Source organism: Poecilia reticulata, linkage group LG19 (assembly GCF_000633615.1).
Source record: "Poecilia reticulata strain Guanapo linkage group LG19, Guppy_female_1.0+MT, whole genome shotgun sequence".
Classification (NCBI taxonomy): domain Eukaryota; kingdom Metazoa; phylum Chordata; class Actinopteri; order Cyprinodontiformes; family Poeciliidae; genus Poecilia; species Poecilia reticulata.
The window spans coordinates 16,242,817-16,266,138 of NC_024349.1; the positions used below are offsets into that span (position 1 = coordinate 16,242,817).

At 39.5% G+C, this 23,322-nt stretch overlaps 1 protein-coding gene across 1 annotated transcript in view; it reads left to right on the plus strand.

The window, feature by feature from the left end:
• sema4gb (sema domain, immunoglobulin domain (Ig), transmembrane domain (TM) and short cytoplasmic domain, (semaphorin) 4Gb) overlaps positions 1–23,322 on the plus strand; it is a 38,121-nt gene that overhangs the window by 8,388 nt on the left and 6,411 nt on the right. Inside the window, exons 3-14 of the mRNA XM_008437312.2 lie at positions 11,014–11,162; positions 11,565–11,627; positions 11,886–11,984; positions 12,741–12,834; positions 13,046–13,159; positions 14,125–14,279; positions 18,200–18,375; positions 19,366–19,504; positions 19,599–19,821; positions 19,902–20,017; positions 20,245–20,399; positions 22,913–22,974. Coding sequence (XP_008435534.1) covers positions 11,014–11,162; positions 11,565–11,627; positions 11,886–11,984; positions 12,741–12,834; positions 13,046–13,159; positions 14,125–14,279; positions 18,200–18,375; positions 19,366–19,504; positions 19,599–19,821; positions 19,902–20,017; positions 20,245–20,399; positions 22,913–22,974 — 1,545 coding nt within the window. The remainder of the gene's footprint in view (positions 1–11,013; positions 11,163–11,564; positions 11,628–11,885; positions 11,985–12,740; positions 12,835–13,045; positions 13,160–14,124; positions 14,280–18,199; positions 18,376–19,365; positions 19,505–19,598; positions 19,822–19,901; positions 20,018–20,244; positions 20,400–22,912; positions 22,975–23,322) is intronic.

The following is a 23,322-nucleotide window of genomic DNA, read 5'->3' on the forward strand; positions in this document are numbered from 1 at the left end:
GCAAACACTTCTAATGAAACAATAGACAGGAGGCCTCCATAAAAGAGGACCCGAGCTCCACGGACCTGATTAGAGTTTGTGCAGAAAATGCTGCTGAATAAGGGGATCTTGGTTGATGAGTTGGTATTTATGAAAACCATGAGCACCTCTAATCCAAAACCCTCTTACTGCCCACGCCTTTGTCCTCTGCTTTAGTGTTTCCTCCTTCCTATCACTGTGGAAGAGGCCAATATCGCTGCTGCTGAAAGGTGGGAGCTTCAGCGCACTTAAACTGAAGTACCACTCCACCTTTCCTCATTCTCATCTTCAGGTCTCTGAAGTGTTATTAGAAGTGCTGCTGAGTTTCGCTTTTATTTATTTTATTTTTTTGTCACGCTTTCGTGTTTCGTACCATCAAACAAGTTTTGAAAATCGCACAAAGATGAAGTGAGTAAAGACAAAATGTTGTTTTCAAATTGTGATTTTATTTATCAAGGGGAAAGATTGTCGCTCACCTAACAACTGGTTCTACAACTATTTTTTGTCACAACTGCCATTACAACAATAACTTGCAATAGATATTTTAGAAGTCTTATAGAAGAATTTTGACCCTCCTTATTCCCACAATTTTTCTTTTCGAGGAAGAATGACCCATCTCAGAGCTTTTCCATTGGACTCTGTCAGTATGATGTCATTAATTAAATGCTGTGGTAATTTTATGCCAGATGTAATAGGAACCTTCTAAAACGTTCCACTTTCGCCTCATCAGTCTACAGAATCATGGGCACTCACATTAACCGAGGCGAGTGGTGCCTGCAGAGCATTTGATATTCTTTTGTGACCTCCTACATGAAATTTTGCTGAGCTTTTAGAGCAATTTCAGTATGCTTCACACTCCTAGGAAAGATTATTGTTCCACGTTTTCTCTTTTTGTGTGTAATGACTCTTAGGAAACTTCATTCAAAATGATTTTGTAGCATTTGGAGCATGATGTTTGCTTTTTAAGAATATTATTTTGTTTTAACTTTACTAGTCTGGCAGTAAACAGATCTCGATGTGGCTTGAAATTCATAATTTAACAAGGTGTGAATATTTTTGTAAGACACTGCATAGTCACATGCAATTCGTTTCCACAACAAATATTTTCAGCTGCTGAAGCTATTAGCATTTAATTAAGATGCATCTGATCATTCTGACTGATAATTTAAATACAATGCGAATAGCAACCCAAAACATGTGAAGTCACAAGGCTTGTCAAAACGCATAGGAAGTGGCTCAACATTTACAGTTATTGTTGTGAAATTGTTTTGCACAACTCTACGTTGCAATGAAGCCCTATAGAATCGTTAAATTATGAAGCAAATTAAAAATACATGTGGACTTGGAGAACTTCATCAGATTAGACTCTTTGAGTCTCTCTGTGAACGTTTGCTCCTTCATTAAAGATAAAAAAATTATTGTTGCTTTGTTCTTTCCCCTCCAAACTATCATGTCTTCACTTTCACATTTCTGCTCCTGCTTTGGATTATGGATCATACTTGTTCTATTTTCTGCAGGCTCTGTTCTGTTCTGCAGCTCAAGCCTGTCAGTCATTACAAATCTTATTTTTCTCTTGGCACTTGTAAAAAAAAAAAATTGCCCTTGACCCACTTTTTCATCGTTAGGGAAGGCGCGCAGTACTGCAGGCTGGGCATATGTGTCAGCATGTGTGTCATCGTTGTCGGCGTATGCCATCTGAGGGTCTGTGTTGTTTCTCTGATGCTCCCGGGAAAAAAAAACATTTAGTAAAATCCGACTGTGTGCGTCTACTGTCACTCCTCCTGAGAAAATATGACATTATGGGTGATGAGAGACAACTTTTCTATATGTGACATGTGGGTGTCAATATGGATGGGGGGTTCTGTGGAAGGACATTTGCTGTGATTCTGAGCTGGTAAGAGAGGGCACTCGTTAATTTACGGTGCGCTTTACTGGTGGCCTGCATCAGTGGGAGGACAAGAACATGCTGTATCAGTGGAAGCTCAGATATATATTGCAACATCTCAGAAGACGACTTTGTGGGACATAAAATTCTGAGAAATGAATTTGCTTTAGCAAACCCATATAAATGAGGAAGCAGATTATAATGACATTTCTGTGCAGAAAGCAGCATTAAAAGTGAAATTAAATATGTTTTTAAATGGATACTCCAAACTCAAATGAGCATAATCACTGATGACTCTGCAGTTTTAGGCAGACTTCATTGTGTTGTGTTGGTTTCCTACAGGCGTTTCCTCTTTGTCTGGTTCTCTCTCATTGGGTCCAAAATCACTTTTGACCTAAAGGCAAATATTCAATAATTTAAAAAGAAACTAAACAAAAATGTCTGTCCAACCGATAAAAAGTCCCTCTGGATAAGAAAGTGATTTATTTGCAATTCAACAACAAACGTTAACTGTCTTTTGCCCGATAAGCAAAATACATCAACAAATAAGTCTTTGTTAGCTGAGGAAAATGTTAGTACACCCTAAGGGTTTTGTATGTTTCATGTCGCTTGTCAGTATTTCAAAAGGACAAGAAATGGAGTTTGACTTGGCCCAAGACTCTAAGACTCCTAGCTTACCTGTTTGCATAGGAACTCGAGGGGTGTGATGCGTAAAATGTTGACGCTTTCCTTCTCTATTGATGTTCTGTTGCATGCTGAAGAGGTCCCACTTCCCATCTGGTTTACTCGTATTATTATTGTGGTGGTAGATAGTGTGTTCGTAGCTCCACTATGATTGTTGTGGCAGCAGATCGCTGATGATGAACACTTTTGATATTCACAGAAGTGCAGTGTTAGCTGCACACTGCTAATGATGTTTTACTCCCATCACCATTTTTTGTCAAGTTTGCTTTACCTTTTGTTTTCCCCATTTAGCTTTCATGTCTGTGTTAAGCTTTTATGGTTTTGGTCTTTCACCTCCGCTGGGAGATCTATCGTGTTTTTGATTTCCTGCTAGCACTGATCTGTGATTTCAGCCGGAACTTATTGATGATTCAGTGATGGCGTGTAGGAAGACCTGAAACAGCACCAAAACTATCTGTGCCTTGTACAAATGTGTTATGTTTGACTTTTTGGTATTTGAGATGAAAGACTTGGCTGTCTTTCATCTCATTCTGCAGTCTCCCAGGCTGAAGAAGTCCTGGAAAAGACTTGGCTCTCACACAAGCTCTAAAAATAAAGATTTTGAGTTTCTTTCATTTTTAACTGGGTGGTAAACTCTGACATGACACAGAATAATATCTACCTGACAGCGGTTTTCATTTCGTATTTGTTGCAAACAATATTCCCTAGACTAGAATAACTTAACTTTATCAGAACAGCCCGTCTGGAGAGATAAACAACAAATAGATCCATCTGTCCATATGTAAGTTTTATTGATGTTTTTTTTTTAACAAATAGAAAACTGAATAGCAGCATATATACATGTATGTCTACCAGATATGCTTTTTTTTTTTTTTTTTAGACCGAATGTCTGTTTTTCTTTGCCAAATACTGATACACTCCATCAAGATCAAGTTAGGTAGGGAGCATCTGCCAACTGCAAATTTCACGTATTTCCACAGATTTTCTATAGGATTTAGATGTGAACTTCTTGTCCTCCTCAGTTTGAAGTCTTTTTCAGCTTTTAATGGATTTTCTTTGCATTTAGTTCCATCAACTCTGAAGAAACGCTTCACATAGCATGATGTCACAGCAGGGATGAAGGGCTTGGGGTGATATATATCGTTTTCCGTGTTAGCTGAAAAGTTTGGTTTTAGCCTGACACTGTACAGCTAACTTTAAGCTTCTCACCTTTCTTCTTGCCCCTCCTGAATAAAGCAATGAATTGTGAAGGATCTAGCTTACACCTGAGTGGTCGATCTCTGCAGCTCCTCCAGTGTTACTATGGACAGCTTGGCTGCTTTTCAGAATATTTATCTCCTGATTTATGTTTTTTAAGCTATATACGCAGAGCTTAACAAAAAACAAACACAATATACTTGTAATCAAAGTTGAACTTACTCCATGTTATGTGTAAACCTAAAGGATACATTTCAATTTTAAACTTGGAGCAAATTCAAAAATAATCCTCTCTGTCATCTTAAAGGACTCGTGCTTTTCTTAGAGAGTTGTGTATATTCGTTTACATAACACAACCCGAAGTTATGTCCACCAACTCTTGAGCTCGGTTAAGAAATAACAAGATCCTTATGTAACGTGGATAAATTTGACAACAACTGACAGTTCTGACAGTGTCCAATGAAATCAAATTAGTTATTCCCTTAGAGCATTTCGTCCTCGAACGTCTGAGCACGTGTGTGGTTGCGCGTGCGTCACATGCTCGCCGCTGTGCGTCCTGTGAGCGGTGAGTCACACAGGAAGTCGCGCAGCCTCAGTGACTGTGGCACATGTGCAAACATACAGTGGATTTACTATCATCCAGGACCCCACATGGAGGATTTCATATGTGTCTGAGCCTGAGTCTTCACATTCTGGCTTCACCACCTGTCACAGCTCAGAGTCGAAAACACCGTTACGCACTCCTCAGATCTTCTGAGTCATTGACAGAAGAAGTGTCTTGTTCAAGAGAGGGTTGAAAGACGCAGGAAGCACGTACGTACGTGCGAGAGAAAAGAACCGTGACAGATGTCCATGCAGAGCAGCTGTTTTGACCCGTTGGCTCACGATCTTCAGATTCACAAACGCCAGTCACAAGCGCATACACACATTCTATGAGAGGACAACAGTAACAGAAAGCAACCTGAAAACTAAATGGCTCCAGGCACACCTCAGTGGTCTGTTGACTTTTCGCATTGATTTTGTGGTAAAGCCCAAAGTACAATGTGTGTCTGTCGTATTTATTAAACCTTAGCTTCGGGGACCAGAGGACCAACATCTGCGAGGGCCTGTTATTTAATTAGAAATATCTATTGTTTTCCCATAGTGAGGAAGTTCAGGACACTGCATACGGGCAGAGTCACGCCATCCATGTGTAGGTTCTTTCTGGATACTCCTCTGTTTTCCTACAGTAAAAACAAACAAGATTGTTATTTGCGTTGATAACCATGTTCCATGTTAAGTACATGGAACATGGTTTACTTAGGGGTACAAAATGCAACGATAACCCCATACAACGGCAAGAAATGATTGTCTGAATTTGCAAAGGGGTGAACTGACCTCGAGTCCTCCTCAAGTGCATGTCTGCTTTTTTTATGCGACACGGAAATTTGAATACTTGGTGTGAATCACTGTGGCACTTGCTCAGTGTTTGTAATGCAACCCCCCACACTCCCCCCACCAAAAAAAACATCTAACCTTATCCAGGGCCAAGGCTGCTGCATAATAAATATAAATGAGTGAAAATGTGAACATTTCAAACCCAGAATCTTAAATGTAACACTGTGGTGCAGATGACCCCAAAATAAACTAGTACAATTAAATTTCATTAAGTTAGAATATCATCAAAAACGTAATTTATTTCAGAAATTCAAATGAACAAGTAAACATCATATAGTATATATATGATGACATATAGTATACATACAGACTGATTTTAATCATTTGCCTGAGTTAATTTTGATGAATGTAGCTTGCATTTAATCAATGTAAGCCACATGGAAACCCAAATATTAAATAAGAGCAATAAAAAAGGATTAATACAAAAATGCTGCAGCCTACACAACCAATCAAGATTGTTATTTAGAAGAAAAAGATGCACGGAATTTATAACAAAGTCACGTATTAGATTATTATTTTCGCAATACGTTCTGTAGCTCCACGTTTTGAAAGTTTGCTTTCTCGTCACCGAGGTAAAACTTGAAAAGTCAAGTCGGGCAGAAAGATCTCTTTTTAATGTTCACGTCTCACAGAGGGGCAGTTTTAAAAGAAACTCTAATTACAGCCCATTAATTCGACAGAGACTGAGGCGCTGAAAAACGTATATTAGTTTTTCCTTTTTTTTGTTTTTCCACTGCGCATCTGGTTGTCCTGTCATTGAAGCTTAGGAAGCATAAGACAACACGCAGTTGTGCCAAGATCCGAGACCAAGGACGCCGTGCCTCTGCTGCCTCGAGGCCAGCCACGCTTTGTCAGCGGAGCCCTTCTCCTCGGAGCCGGGCTTGTTATTTCATACTGCCACTATTTTCACAAGACAGAAACCAAGGCTTTTCGCTCACTCGTGGTTGACGCACAATCCACGTGCTCTTCACATTGCCTTGGGTTGCAGAACTCTTTTGAACGAGTTGCACAACTCTATCTCCTGAACATGATCTTAGCTGGAAATTTTCATTGTTGTAACGAGAATGACACACATTCAGTTACTTAAAACTGTACATTGTGCAGCGAATGAATACATATATATATAGTAGAGAGGACATTTTGCTGCATTAGTCACCCTCGCCAACCCCATCATAAAAGAGCTACCACCCATCCGTCAGATGAATTCCCTCCTGGCGTTTCCTGACCTTTGAGTTTCGGAGCTGTTCTTAGTTCTCTGGGATGAAGACCTCAGAAATTATATGGTAAAGTTGGTCATTCCTAAGAGGTGAGGCGGTCATTTATCCTGGATGTGGAAAAATGTGTACTATGTGACAACTTCTGCATTTTTTAAAATAATTGGGATATTTATGTATGGCTAGTTAATATGACATGTAACAATAATAAGAAATTTGGATCTTATTAGCTGTAAAGAATAAAACTAAGAAAATACATTTTAACATTTTCTGTAAAATGGAATTAAAAACATTTCTGGAAAAAAAATGAATAATGACAGAATCACATATATTACCTCCTAAATAAAATTGCTAAAATTCAATAAAGGCAGATCCCGCAGTATATGAACAATGTTATGAAGCCTTTGGAAACTTTGCCCTTTTTATACCTCAGACATCTAATTTGTTGTGCTTTTGACCCTTAGAGTGGACACCAATTTGAGATCAAACGAGTCACCTGAGGGCTTCAGAAAGAATATTGAAGCAATTTGTGAGTCTGGAAAGGGATTTATAAAGAAAAGAATTGGGAATAATTTCAAGAAGTAGAAGTAGCATCCAAGCAAGTTCATCCAATCAATGCATTTGGGAAATAATAAGAAACATAGACACAGTAGAACCAAAGACCCAGGATTACAACGGCACAATAAATTTTGCCTGCTTTCAGAGGGTGCTTCAGGAATATGTAAGGCTATCTGTGAAAGGAAACACACCTGAAGCAGAACTAGCCACTTCAATATGACAATGTGAAATGAAAAGTCCTTGAATGAAACAAAAGCCTTGGGGGTGATTTTTAAACGAGAAACCTCACCTAACATACATTTGTAGACTCTCTTTCCTGACTCTGTTATGCAGGCCGAGCCCAGTATGATAAGCCACGTATAGACCAGTGAGGTTGCTCTTGTGGTTGTCTGTCAATATCTGATCTAATATGAAGAGGCTGTAGTTATTGGCCAAGGAAGAGGCAATCTGACTCATTCTGAATTGCTACTGTCATCCCCCTTGGTCTCCATGTGACAGTAAGATGAGCTGACAGTCATGTGACCCAGAAAACTTCCTCCATGTGACGCTGTGGAAACCCCAAACTGTTTTCATCGTGTTCATTGAGTTTTATTATCTCAGATCAAACCAGCTCGTCGTTCAACATTATCGTCACGGCTGTTTCCAATCAGAGCCGCTGAGGCGTCAGTAACAGTGCGGCTGAGATGGAGGAAGTCGATCACTGGTTTTAATGTTTGTTTGGCTGACTTCGTTCATTTTTTTTTTGACTTGATTAGGCAATTGACAGGTAGGTTATGTAGGAACAGTGTTCACACTCTCTGTAAAAGTATTCACTCCCATTGGACTTTTTTCCTTTATCAAGGTACAACAATTGTTAGTGTGGTTTATGCGATAGATGTTATTTTATGCAAAATAGGGTATAATTATGAAGGAAAAATGAAGTAAAATCTAAAACATGAGGTGTGTATTTGTGTTCAGCCCTCTTTACTCTGCTACCCCTAAACTTAAAGCAACAGTCTCCTGTCAGACATCGACTAATTAGCTAATAGAGACAATTTAACCTCAGAATAATCTAAATTTTGTTGTTATAAAACTCCATCTTTAAAAATCAGAGTATAGCTCAACTTCATACTGATACGGTTGTCTACCTAAACTGACTGGCTGGTAAAGGAGACCATTAGTCTGAAAACTACCCAAAAGGCTCCTGGGGGAACTGCAGAGATCCAGAGTTAAGGTGGGATAATCTGTAGGCATAAAAACTATTATTTATGGACTCAATAACTCTGACTTTTATGGAATACTGGTATGAAGAAATCCAAATAATGGAAAAAAGTCAGCTTGCAATTTACCACAAGCAATGTAGGAGACATAGTAACATATGTGGTAGAATATGTTTTGGTCAGATGGGACCAAAAGTGAACATTTTGGCTTAAATACAATATACACATGTAGTAGAAAACTAACTTTACATGTCAAATAGACACAGAAATGCCAAAAAAAAAAAAGTTCTGGCAGCATCATAGTGTATGGATAATTATTTTCAGGTGGGACAGAGAAGCTGGACTGATTTGAAGGGAAGATGGATGAAGCTATGATGTGAAAATTCTCACGAAAACTTGTTAGAGGTTGCAAAAGAGATTTGCCTTCCAGCAGGACAATGACTCTAATAATAATAAAAAATATAAGGCGGTAAAATATAATGATATAAATCAAAGCATAGCCATGTTGATCACTCCATCTTTCACTGTGGTACCACTGTTTTCTTCGGTTAGAGAGAGATCCTCCTGTATATTGTTTACTCCTTGAAGCAAAGTTATACTGTAGGTGATTAATTGTGACAGGAATAAATCGATTGGCTTATACAGTACAGGCTGGATACATTACCATAATTTCCCAACAGAAAGAGAAGAGGGAGAGACGATAGAGAAGACCCGCGGAGATTAATATTCCCCATCTGCACCCTGCTGACTTGGATCCCTCAGCGTAACACGGCTGATACCTTCATTCTCTTGTTTTCTAACGACTGCTGTTCTTTCTGCTCGCGGAAATTTATCCTCCTGGATGTCAGATTTACTCAGTCAGACATTAATCGCCAACTTTGAGTGCAAATCAAAGCTCTGTAAACCTATTTCTGCACAGGGGGAGATCTTGTGTTGAGAAAAAATAAAATAAAACAATGTCCTCCTTTTCTCTGTCTTGCAGCGGTAGTCGCAACCTGCCCCCATTTCACTGGGGCGCGTTCAAATATTTAGCTTTGTGCACCCGGCCGACTTGTTTTGCAATGGATGAAAAATTGGTTTGTCTGGGAAAAAGAGCATCCAGCAGCGCAGCTTCAGTAAAGAGAGTAAGGCTCCATGGCTGCACCGTAACCCTTATTTGTCCTACTTACTATTTGAATCATTCGCCTCACCCTCATTCACACACACACGCACACGCACACGCACACGCACACACACACACACACACACACACACACACACGCACGCACGCACGCACGCACGTACGCACGCACACATACACACACGCACACACACACACATCCTCGAGCACAGAAGTCATGATGGGCTTGGCAGCACTGCTGATGTGATTTGGCAGTATTGGGACATGATTCCTGCTGAATGCCCTGAAATGTTGTTTTCACTGAGCCACCCCATTCCCACTCTGTGTCCTCTCCCCGGAGTCAACACACCACCACCACTGTCTCACCAAGCATGTTAATTTACAGTGTTTACGATATAAATGCTTGCAAAGAAATATAGAGGCCAAACCGCCCCCAATTTTATTTAGAAATACCCAATTTTGCTTAAAAAAAAAAAAAAAAAAAATTAGAAGCAAATGGATTTGAAGATACTTCAGGCTCATGAGGATCAGTGTGAATTTGTCCTGGCTGTATAACAGCGGACCAGATTTTACCCTTGTGGAGTTGCTGAGGAGGTTGTGGGAGTCCAGCTTGTGTCGTCAATGTTTATAGGGGCGCAGGGTATTGGATTAGACCTGATCCTCCTCCACATTAAAAGTAGATAAAATTGTGTCCTGGTGCGCCTCTCTCTGGAAGTTTTCCAGACACGGATGCTAGAAGACGCTGGCGTGGATCCAGGACATCCCCAGAAGAGGCCGCACTGTAAATCCCTTCTGGGCTTGGTACGCCCCTAGAACGAGCCGGCGGGTTTTGTTGGGAAGAGGAATGAAGCCCGGGTTTCCCTCCTGGACGTGTTAACCTGGTCCTGGATAAGAGGAGGACAGCGATTGGCTGGATGGATGAATTGAGATCCCTGTGACTTGTGATTTGCCTCTCAGAACAAACTGATTTAACAGCACAAAAATAACTGTTCTAATAAAATGATTGAAAACACAAAAGAACCATCATATCATGCTCAAGGTTTAATTTTTTTCTGCTGTTTTTTGTGTTGTTGCGATTGCGATCCTCAATCAGTGTTTGTCCATTTTTTTTAAAAACCACGTAAGACGAAAATGTTTGAGGGGTATAGCTAAATATAATCATCATAAATCATAAATGAAGGTATAGTGTTTTGTGTTATATTCACGCAGATGCATCAGTGGGGAAAAAAAATCACAATAAAACTCTAATTTGATTCAAAAGCTAAAAATCGTCTATGAATGACAGTTTCTATGAAAGCTTCAGTCCTGTGAAAAGTTGCCGTAGTACTCATGGATACTTATCGAATGGATTTTGCCATTTGACAACTTTGGAGTAATTTATTTTAGCACAACCTGGAACCCTTAACCCACACAATATTCATTTCTAATTCTAATTTCTAAAAAATACATATTTTTTTCCTTGCTTATTTCATTTTCCCGATAATCATGTAAAGCACCTTGTTGCTGAATATGTGCTCTAGAAATAATATTCCCTTACCTTAATTGAAACCCTATAACTGCCGATAGAAATATATGCTGTAAATGTTTTATCAACGTACCAAGGTTTAAGTCTTGGTAAATAAAAAAAAAATGACATTCATATATCTTAGACTTCTGAAGCTGCAAGTAAATCTCGCCACAACCTGTGTGTTATACCTACAGGAATGCTGAGCAGCAATGGTTTCACGGGCTCATCCCAGAACTACAGCAGCCTGCTGCTAGAGGAGGACACTGGGCGTCTCTATGTGGGAGGCAGAGGAGCTTTATATGCGCTGAACACCTCCAACATCTCCACGTCTGCAAATCTCACTGTAAGTGTGTACTGCAGGCCAAAATAAAGCCCACTTATTTTCTTTGTTAGAAAAAAAATAGCGAAACTAATTTAATGAGAGAAGAAGAAAAAAAAAACTAATAATAGCCTTAAGCAAGCAGTCTGAGTAAATCCTGTTGTGTTTCTCCGGATTTTATGTTCATTGGCTTAAATGCGCCAAGACTTTATTTAAGGCTTTACTGGATTTAGAACTTAGTGAAGCAGTCAGAAAATAAAGTCTGTCGTGCTTCTCATCCTGTTTATCCGACACATTCACGCCCTTGTTTTCCATTATTTATTTCCGTGACGTTTCTGTCTTGCCTACAGAGCCTAATAATCAATTTCCATGCCTTTTATTTACTGGTTTAACAGAGTCATCCTTATTACACCCCATTGTTTCCAGATTGATTGGAATGCCAGCCCCGAACAGAAGAAGCAGTGTTTAAATAAAGGCAGAAACAATCAGGTACATGCTTACATCCCTACATACACTCCTTTCATTTTCTTTCCAAAGAGGTCTGTTTGTTCATATTTTTTTTTGTTTGTTTGTTTTTTTAGACACCAACTGCTTTGTAGTTTTCTTTCTCTAAAATCTGCATGCACTTAACGGCAGCCTGGCCTTTTGCTATTAACTTATGTCAGCGTTATTTTCTGCTAAAAACCCTGATAAAGCGGACTGTGTATTGGAAAGCATGAATAACCAGCTATTCTCTGTTCTCTGCAGACAGAATGTCACAACCACATCCGCTTTCTGCAGCGATTCAATGAAACCCACCTGTACGTCTGTGGAACAAATGCCTTCAGACCTCTCTGTGCTTACATAGTAAGACTTACTGCTCTTTAACCGCAGTGTTGAAGTTTTAAACTACCATTCATTTCTTTGTAGTTTGCTTCCAATCAGTCTTTTATACTGAGAATCAACTGATCTTGATCAATATTGATGCATTCCTGAAAATGTTTATATCTTAGGAAAAGTTGTTCAATGTTTTCCTTCCACTTAATTTTCTATTAATATTCATGCATGTAGCGTTTTGCTAAAAGCCAGCTTCATTAGAAGTGACCTTTAGTTACTTATCACCCTTTTGGAGGCTTTTATTAATTGTTTGCAACAAAACTGTCAAGTCAGCAGTTTCCCCCCATGATTCTGTGATCCTTAAGACAAAATTTTGTGGAAAATATATATATTTTTTTCTTTATAACATTTTGATATTCTGAGAATTTTAAGTTTTGGAGTTTGTTAGCTATAAACTCATATAAAAATCGACTCAAATACATGCTCAAAATAGATCAGTGGATGTACACGAGTTTCGATTTCTGAAATGAAGTACTGAAGTAATTGATATTCTGATTTATTGAGATGCACTAGTATCTGAAATTTATTTCATAAATCAAGAAAAAAAAAGGTTTAGCAAAGATTAAATTTTATCTGCCATATGTTGAACAAACAAAAATGTTTCTCTGGACCCCAAACTGACAGAAAGTCTAAATGATTACTGGAATATATGACTCATTGGAAGCAAAAGAAAAATTTAGACTTGAGTTAAAAAAAAAATGTTTTTTTGTCTCATCTCTTTTACAGGATACAGAGAAATTTAACTTCTCGTCTGGTTTTGAGGAGGGAAGAGACAGATGTCCATATGACCCAGCAAAGGGATTCACTGGCCTCCTCGTTGGTACGTTTCTGCAGCTGGCGTCCAGATGTGGGATGTGATTCAAAGCAGCTATGAGAAATCCTGACAAGTGGAGAGACTATTTTAATGTTTATCATTGCTCATATTGTTAATTTATTGTTGGCAACAAGTAAAACTGTCCACTATTTTCTCTTGCATATCATTAATATTTCATATCCTCCAACAAACCATTTTTTTTTTATGGGTCACTCAGATGGTGAGATGTTCACAGCCTCTCAGTACGAGTTTCGGAGCTCCCCAGACATCCGCAGAAATTTTCCCTTCCCCACTCTCAGGACAGAGGAGGCTCCAACCCGCTGGCTTCTGGGTGAATATGCAATAATCCATAAATATGCCACATTATTTTTGTATGCTGAATATCTGTGGTAAGATCATTTGTATTAAGTCTCTTTCAAAAATGATCACACTCCTTGAACTTATGCATCATAATTAAGTGAATTGCCAATAATATACATTTTATGATTATTATTATTATTGATAAAATTGTAGTAAGTATTTATATTTACACCCCATTACCCTGATACCCCTAAATAAAATATGGGGTAGTGGCAGGTGAGGAAAACCTGAAAATAAACAACAACAAAAAACTAGTGGCTGCAAATAACTGAGTGCAAGTGGATGGGTCAACTATCCAGCAGCACACTGACCTTAGACGTACAGCCAGAGCTACAATTAAAGTTTAGATCAAAGTATATTCATGTATTAGAACGGCCTAGTCAAAGTTCAGAACTAAATCCAACTGAAATTCTGTGGCAAGACTTAAATAATAGATGTTCACTGACACTTTCCATCTAATCTGACTGAGATTGAACAATACTATAACAAATAATGGAGAGATATTTCAGTATATTAATAGAGATATTTCATTCAATATATGTGCAAAACTGGCAATCCAAACAACTAGGCAAAAACTGTTTTTTACACAGTATTGACTTACTTGGGGTAATTATCAATGCACAACAAACATATCAGGGTTTTGTTTATGAAAAGACATTCATATATTTTCAAACTACATTAACAAAAAATAAAAAAAAAATGTGGTTGCCCTGTAAAACAAAAAAAAGAGTGTGAATACTTTTGCAAAGTACTTCATTCATTCATTGTTAACCAGAATACTTGACCTGAAAACAATTTACATAAAAGATGAACTGCAGCTGAAATGTTCTTGTTGTGATTCAATCATATCTAAAGCGCTCCATCTTCAGTTTCCAAGGAGACCCTTTGCTGGCTGCTAATAGGTTTGTGTTTGGACATGTGGATCCGTGTGTACAGAGGCAGACTTCGTGGGCTCTGTGCTGCTGAAGGAGAGCATCAACAGCTCCATAGGCGACGATGACAAGATCTACTTTTTCTTCACGGAGAGAAGCCAGGAGCAGATCGCTTATCCCAGCCAGACCAAGGTGTCTCGGGTCGCTCGAGTCTGCAAGGTCAGAGAGCATGCCGGGCAAAGCTCGAGTGAAGATGTTTATACTAATGCACTCCCTAGAAAAAAAAAAGATTTACTAGTAGGGCCACAGGGAGACATGAAGAGGAAAAACACCAGTCATCGAAGAGCAAATTATTTCCCCAGTTACTCCAGTGACTCAGGGTGAAGTGAGCTGCCGCTCTTTGCTAACAGTCAAGTCCTCACTGAATAAAGTAGCARTTGGACGTCTCTAATTGCCGCAGCTCTTTTTGTGCTGCTGTTTCTAGGCGAACCACAAGCCTACAAACTTGTACCTCCAAAAGCAAACCCTTTTTGTTCTTTTTCCCCCACCAAATCAAATCCTCCCTGTCTCTACATGTCCTCCTCTCACTTCATTTGACTTGTGCTCAGCGGTGGGACATCATACCACCATATATTTCTCGTTTTTGTTTTGTTTTTCTCTCTGCATGCTGGTGTAAGTGTAGTTAGAGTGCTTTTATGTTGAAATTGTTGCTTCATTGATCAAAGGACTCGACTTGTGATGGAGCTTGATTTCTTATTGTTAGAACCTGTAGAAAGGACAATTTGCAACAGAACTGAATAGAAAAATAGTGACTTTGGAACATCCAATTACAGCGAAAGACACAAATCAGTCAGAGCAGGAGAGTATTCAAAAGATTTTTGTATCAGCGCCAAATGAACCCTTTTGAGGGAGAACTAGAAAACTTAGAAAATGTTAATTCATCGCTTTTGGCTTCTTGCAAAGTATAAAAGTTGCTGTCATGAACTTTGCAGCTACTGCAAGCAATCTCAAGACAGATAGATTCTGAGTTATGCAGTGATTCATGCCCCATGGACAGACAGGCTACCATTTTTCAACTCTTTGTATTTTGCTAACTTTATCAGTTAACAGAAAAAAGATGAGCAAAAATAAAGTTATCAAATGATTTAATTTATTAAATAAACATAGGACTGGGAGGAGGTGGAAGAGCTCGATTTTTCCACAGTTCATCGGTCACATACCACACTGACAGTTTTAACAAATATGTTAAAAACACACACATATATATATATATATAAATAAATGTTTCATACTGCAGTTGAAAGGCTAAACATCTCTCAACTGGCCTCACGATGTTATTCTGGAGGCCATTGGCTTCATTCAGAAGCAGCTTTGCAAAGTCTTGTTCAGAGTGGTGGAGACAGCCCCTCCAAGCAATCCAAACTTGCAAAACACAAGCTTTATCTTTAGGGCAAAACTGATTACACAACTGCTGGCATTTTTTTTTTTTTTTTACAGGATTTCTAAAAAAAAAAAGTTAAATATTTATTTAGCGGTCAGTTCTGGGTCCAAAAAGGAGTATTTTTTTTCGTAATAAGGTCTTTGCAACTCGCTTCATCGGAGCTGCAGAGTTGTCAGAACAGTCGAGAAAGTAATAACTCAGTCTGAAGTAGGCCACAGCAGCACATGCAGGTGTCGAGGCTGTCCCCAGCCAGGCAACACGCTGGTTGCAGGAAGATCCACAGATAGAGGAGACAGACATTTGCCTCTGGCCTGTAACCACGGAGGAGTTGTTTTTCTGAGTCTAACCAGTGTTCCTTATTGTCATCGAGTTCCTTGCCTGTTTTCACTAGAAATTGGAGTGCAATACATACATTTCGGGTTCATACACTGACCCAAAAGCAGAAAACGTTGCCATAACAAAGTCATTGTGATGCCCTGATTATTTGGATGTTCCATATATATATATTCAGCAGCAGCTAAACATCTTTTTTTTCTTTTTCTGTGCCTTTTCTGTTCAGTGCAGAGCACATCCTCTTTCCCACAGGCATATATTACATTGCTCTGCTGCAATTTTTGACTCTTCCTCCCTTCTTGTGCTTTGATTGACAGAAATTGTAATCTGCCAGTACATCCCTTAAGCTCCGTAAACAATAATAACCTAGAATCATCTCTGGATGAAACGCTTATTTTCCTCATGATTATCCAGGACCGCGCTTTGTTAGCAACTCATGTGACATTTTATTTTGTGAAAAACTGTCTTCATCTTTTCCCTTTTTTATTACAAAGAAATATTATTAGCGTTGATGGAAGCGTCTTAATATGCAAGGTGTGTGTGTGTGTGTCGCGTATGTTGGTTTTCAACACTTTGCCATTTGGCGTGGGAGGCTGAGGCAGGCGGTGCGGACTGATGTGTGGCAGACGTTCCCCGACAACTCAAACACAGAAAGAAGAAGCTGAAAGCCCCAGACACACAAAAAATGAGTGTCTCTCTCTTTGTTTATGTCTGAGCAAAGAACACTAAAGGACAATTTTGCTGTAGTACCCTTTAACACTGTGCATGAAATGTAATTAGGGAAAATGCAGCTGTTTCAGTCTGATCTATAAGATGTATATATCTCCCATAGTGTGCATAGAACTGCAGGTGCATCTCAATGAATATGAAAATCATTAAAAAGTTTGTTCATTTCAGTGAAAGTGAGACCCACTCATTATCTACACTAACTGCACATACAGCAGATTTATACACTTCAGTAGTATTTTTCTGGTGATTTTGATAATTGTGGCTAACAGACAACGACTCATGTTGATAATAATCCATTGAGTCTCTGAAGGGTTTTTTTAGGCAAGAAGTAGTCTAACATTTCTTGCCAGACTACTGCTCTAGCAAACACATCGGACGGACTAACACCAGCAGATGACACGGTGTCTCAAATCATCACCGACTGTTAAAGCATATTAGATTCTGTTTGTCTCAGTTTTTCCTCTAAGCTCTGGGACTTTTTTTTTCCCGTGGCAGAATGCAAAATCGTCTTTCGTCTGAAAAAGTTAATTTTGGACCACGGAGCAGTAGTTCTGGTCATTCAACGCTCGGCCTAGTTAAGATGCTTTTGATGATGTCTCTGGGTCAGAAGTGGCTTAAACACAAGGAATACAAACGTTATAATATCCGTGTCCAGGATATGTCTACATATAGAGACTCTTGAAACTCTGAATCCAGGCACAGTCTGTGCCATTGCAAATCTCCCCCAAAACTCTTGAATGGGTTTTGCTTCACCATCCTCTCAAGGCTGCAGTTATGCGCCTATTTCTCCACCACATTTTTTCCTTCCCCTGAGGTTTCCATTAATAGGCTTGGATTCAGCCCTCTGAACAACCAGCTTCTCTTGCATTAGCATTTTGTCGGGTACCTGCCTCACGGAGGGTGTAACGAACCATATGGAGGACAACTGTCAAGTCAGCAGTCTTCTGCTTCCAGGGCTTCTGGTTGTAATGGATCTCAAATGCAGAGGCGACGTAGACGGGATCACGGTGCAATAAAGATTTAATAACAGATTTAGAAACCAGGCTGAACGCAACAGGAGACTGGGGCAACAGACGAGCTCATGCTGATTGATAAAACTCAGAGCTATTTCTGCTGGGGAGGTCGATGATTACTGGAGTATAACACGAGTGAGAGACAGTTGCAGGAGTGCAGAGAACTGATGCTCAGAGAAGAAGGTACCAGCAGAACAAGAGTAGACACCTAAAATAACCGGAAATGTAGGACAGGGGGGAAATACTAACACACATAAGACCACAAACAGACCAAAATGCTAAACTAATGTCATGCAGATCTGCAACAAACAGATTGTGAGTACCATATGAGTGTAAAGGTCATAGTATGACCATAGCGTAACATACCTCTCTTTGTAAAAATTAATATTTAAAAAAAATGTGTCTCATATAATGTTGTCATTTTCTGAGAATCACCTTTTGTAAACTGTAAACTACTATCAGATAAAACCGGAAAAAGGCTCAGAATGTGTAACTTCTTAATTAAATATTCTGCTTGATCTTGAGCTTAATCTGAAGTGGCTTTTGTGTAGTTTCTGTGCAGTCAAAAAGAATGTATCCACTCAATCTGGTGTCTATGTGTCCGTTGCTTCCTCTGCCTGCAGAATGACTGGGGTGGCCAGAGGACTCTGCAGCGGAAGTGGACCACCTTTCTTAAGGCCAGAATGGTGTGTTCAGTCCCAGAATATGAGCTTCACCTCAATATCCTGCGGGATGTGTTTGTCCTGCAGGGGAGAGACGTGCAAAGCAGCATCTTTTATGGCGTTTTTGGCTTGGAATGGTAAGAGTGAGTGTGTATGTGAGTTCAAATAATTGAAAGTGGGAGAAGTCCTACTTCTTGAATAAAAACGGAGCCGGAATGGTTTATTTTGTCTGTTGGGAAATGTTTCACTTGTCAAATCAATAAGAGCTGAATATAAGAAGGTAACCTCCATATATTAATGTGATATAATTAGTTTCCAAATTAGTTTTGGACAAAAGCAATAAATGGTGCACATAAAAAAATAAAATAAAAGATAAGGAGTTATTACGAACTGAAAAACAGTCAAAAATATTTACAATGAAATGGCAGTGGAAATTCTTTATTTCTTCTCTTTATTACTTTTCTTTCTTCCTAAAATGTACATCAGCTCAAACGTGGAAGAATGAGTAAGCCCCTGAGCCATACTGGTCACCGGTTGTGAGGCTCGAAGACTCAGGTTTCACTTGGTTCTCATTTTTCTCAGGCGAATGCTTTGATGACTGACGTGGGGACACAATGGATTTAAGAATCTGACGCACAGCCTTTTATTTCCCTCTCTTACTCCCTCAGTTTACTAATCTCGCCTTTAGGGAACCAGACTGGGAGCCACCTGGTTTGTGATTACCAGTTTCTGATCTTGTCTTTTCACAGGTTTGGTAACAAACACCAAAAACGGATCAGTTCTGCTTATGACTCAGAGGGAGGGAGTTGTTTTAGTTTTTGCAAATCTGGTGAAGAGAATCAATGGTTGTTCCTGGTGTGGATGATGGGACTAGATACTGGGAAACAAACTGGGAAACCTGCGTCTGCTGTCTGTTTTCTTAAAAAGATTAGGCTTTTCATCCTGGCTGCACGTTTCTGGATGAATAGGATAACTTCCTACTGATCTTTGACTTGTCACTGATGATCTGAACTGTGTCTGAAAGTGGATCTCGGCGGCGGCGGCAGTTTCTTCTTAGATCTCTCTGTATCATCAATCCTGACGGGTGTCCTCTGGACATGTCTTTGGGGTGTTGGATTATATTTCAGGAAGAATATCAAAGCATCCGCCATCTGCCAATACGCCTTCTCAGATGTGCGCAGAGTGTTTGAAGGACCATACATGGAGGTGCAGGACTCGAAGTGGAGGGAATATACAGGGAAGGTTCCGGAGCCAAGACCTGGTTCGGTAAGTTTCCATCTCTTACTTCTCTGAACTCTGAGAGATTTTTTTTATCAACCTTTTACAGGTAAAACACTTGGATTATGTTTTTCCCCTGCAGTGCATAACAGACGTACACAGGTCCCAGGGCATAAACTCCTCTCGAGACCTCCCAGACAGCGTGCTCACGTTCGCCAGGAGGCACCCGCTGATGGCTAAGCAGGTTCACCCAGTAGACCTGCGGCCACTCATGTTCAAGAGGAGCATCAACTACGTCAAGATCGCCGTGCACAAGGAGCCGGCGCTGGATGAAAACCTTCACACTGTCTTGTTTCTGGGAACAGGTGAAGTTCAGTCAACTCCCAACAGTGACTGTTTCTAATCTTCATCGTCTTTAGCGTAACTTGTGTGTCTTGTCTCGTAGATGACGGGTGGTTGCACAAAGCCGTGGAAGTCGACGGAGAGACGCATATCATAGAGGAGCTGCAGATATTTGCCAAGCCACAGCCAATAGAGAGCATGGTGATATCTGCAGTACAGGTATTTACAGATTCAGTGCCTTGAGTCATCCCTCTTGTTTTTCTATCAGGTTTTCAGAATTTATTTTTGCATTTAAAAGCAATTTTGATCAGCAGTTGCATAAGGCTTTCTGAGGATCTTCTAACTGTGCATTGCACTCTTGTCATTGTATAGGCACAACAGCTGTGGAGTCAAGCCAAAGTTGAAATAATTTAGTTCATCAACTGTTTTTCTTTTTGGTTTGACAGAGGAGCATCTACATCGGCTCCCACTCTGGCGTGATCCAGGTGCCAATGTCCGCCTGTCAGAGATACACTTCCTGCTATGACTGCGTATTTGCCAGAGACCCATTTTGCGGCTGGGACGGGAGAGTGTGTGTGGAAATATCGTCACGTCTGCAAAGGTCAGGCAACAAGGACGCAAAAGCACCTACAGATGCGCAGCGTTTTTTTATGGAGGCGCATACACAAAACAGAGATCACACTCATGAAAAAAAAAAGAGATTATAAATCTACATCCTTTATTTTCTACATCTATTATTTTATATGCCATTTACATTTCCACCAACTCTTTTTTAGTTTTCAGTGTAAACTGAAAAAGCTTCAATATATGGTTAAATCATATTCACTGAGCTTATTAACAGATTTACAACTTTTACAGCGCTTCGGTCTGGATGCGTATCCTCCCTCTGTCCCAACAGCAATATCAAAGCATGATTAATCATTTATACGCAGCCTCTTCTCGTCCAAAGCAGTTTCTGTGAAAACAGGTCTAAGACACTGTGGATGGCCTTAATTATGTTTTTTTTAATCACTTCTGTGAAACTCAGCAGGAGCTTCAGCAGAAAAAAAAAGGTTTGATAGTTTGGATGGATAAATGAGAAAGAATGCAGTAGGCGGAGCATGTAATTAGGAATAATATATAATTTGTTATAGAAATTCAAAACTTGAACAGTAATTAGTTAAAATCTGTTTGATGTTGTATATCACTTTTTTTTTTTTTTTTTACATTTATGTTTCAAAATAATATTTCCATGTGGGCCTTGGGCTTAGGGAGCTTGTTGAAGGCAGACGCAACCATTTGTCACACTGGGGATCTCTGTAAGTGTAACCTCAGTCGTTTTGATGTTAAAGTGTCAAATACCAGTGGTTCAGCCACATATACCTTCCTTCCATCATCAAGAGCCACTTATCCATGCAGAGTTGTGAGGGGTGAGTGCTATGTGGGGGGCTGGTGCCTATCTCCAACAATCATAGATGAAGACAAGCAAACATGCAGACACACAATTTAGAGCAGGGCAATTTGGAGGAACCAATTCACCCCAACAGCCGGGTTTTTCGACTGTGAGAAGTAGCCAGAGTACCCAGAGAGAACACCACGCACGCAGAGGGAGAACATGTAAACCGCGGTTCCACCGTGCAGCCAGCCATAAACCAGCGGAATCACAAAGTGTAAAGCCGTCCAAAACAAACACATACAGTGTGCTCAGTCCTCCATGTGGGACTGTCTCTCCTCATTCACTCTGCATCGGTGAGCAGCAGACATCTTAATCTTCATTACTGCAGCAAACACTTCTGGCACTCCTGTGGATTTGTTGTACCCATGATTGCTGCTGGGGGGTGAGGGGGGAAAACAGCACAAAGAGCAGAATAATAATGAAACATCTTACAAATCATACATGTTTGATATCTAAAACCAATCTTTTACAAAGTGTATGGATGTCAGGGACCAGACAGTACAAAGTGCAGAACACAGGTGTTGAATTCAAAAATGTGGGTTTTTCTTTACCCAAAAGTATGAACAAAAAGTTAACATAACAATTAAACAGGCATGCCAATAAAAGAGGTCAACATAAATTACTAAACTCAAGACATAACTGACAAGACAACAAACTAACCTAACTGAAATGAGACATAAGGGGATTTAAATACTGGTTTAGCTAAACCATGTGGACACAATAGGGGAAAACAAAATGGCTGCCACCTGACAACTAACACAAACAATGAAATAAACCCAAAAAACACCCCCCAGCATGACATAGGTGGTTCAGTCCAATGAGGCCATCAGCAGTAGTTCAGGAACCTTTTGTCCACCAGGGAGGGGAGCCAAACACCCAGGTAACTCAAACAAAGATAACAATATTAATACAACATAATTAAATTTAGACCTTGCATTGTTAATATGTGTGCACTCCATATAAACATTGAAAGGTGGAAGAAAATCTAAAGAATACTTAAATTTACAAAACAAACTAAAGTCAAAAGCAACTTATGATGAGGTGTGGATCTTACCCTGTGTGGCTTGCCATCACAATGGAACAGCCTGTTCTTTGGTGTTGGAGAGCAGATATGGTGCTGGAAGAGATTTGCTCACCCACTATTCATTAAAGCGAGTAAAGCATCCAAGTCCGGAGGCTCCCTCTGCCAGTAGATTGCAGTGAGCTCAAGCAATGCAAAATGTTCTGCAGCATGAAAATACTTGCAAAAATATTGCTGCTGGGCATTTGGTTTAGATAAGTTTGAATTTAAAGAAATCATCTGCTTTGTCATGGACAAAAGTTTTAAGAGTGACCGACTGGTAGCAGTGTATTTTGTATGTTGCAAACTATCACTGCTTTAAAAAAAAAACAAAAAAAAACACATTAACTAATTGGAAACAATTTTCTAAAATGTGAGTTTTTTTTTTTTTTTTTTTTACAAAAAGACATTCGTATTTTATCAAGTCTCAAGTACAAACATCAAAATATTTTTCTTGGGATTGTATTTCATTTCATGGACCAACTTAAAATAGTGAATAAGTGTGAATGGGAAATACTGTCTTTAACTTCGTATCTGGGAACATTTCTTAAAATCTCATTAAGTTTGTTACTTTCTAATATAGCTAAATGCATATTTTTCTAAAACCTTTTTTTTTTAGGTCAAACTTAACGCAGGACATCTCTAGAGGAACCAGAGGCTGTAAAGAGAATCCAGGAAATGGTATGTCTTACAACACACGCACGCACGCACGCACACACACACACACACACACACACACACACACACACCCTTGCAATTATTATAAATCCATTATTCAACAGCCCCGACTCCTTTAAGTTTTAAAAAGTTCAATACTTAATTTGCCTCCCGCCCTTCTTTGATGAGTTTTCCTAATTTTTTTCACACTCAGATTAAGGGGTTAAAAGAGTCCTTCTTATTCTGCCTGAAAAAGCCCGAGCTGTTAGCATTTGTGGAGGGATTTCATTAGGTGCACGTTCCTCACCCATCCCCCAGGTCCCAGCATACACATTTTAATCAGCTCCTCTCTTGCTGGAGGTCAGGCGGTCC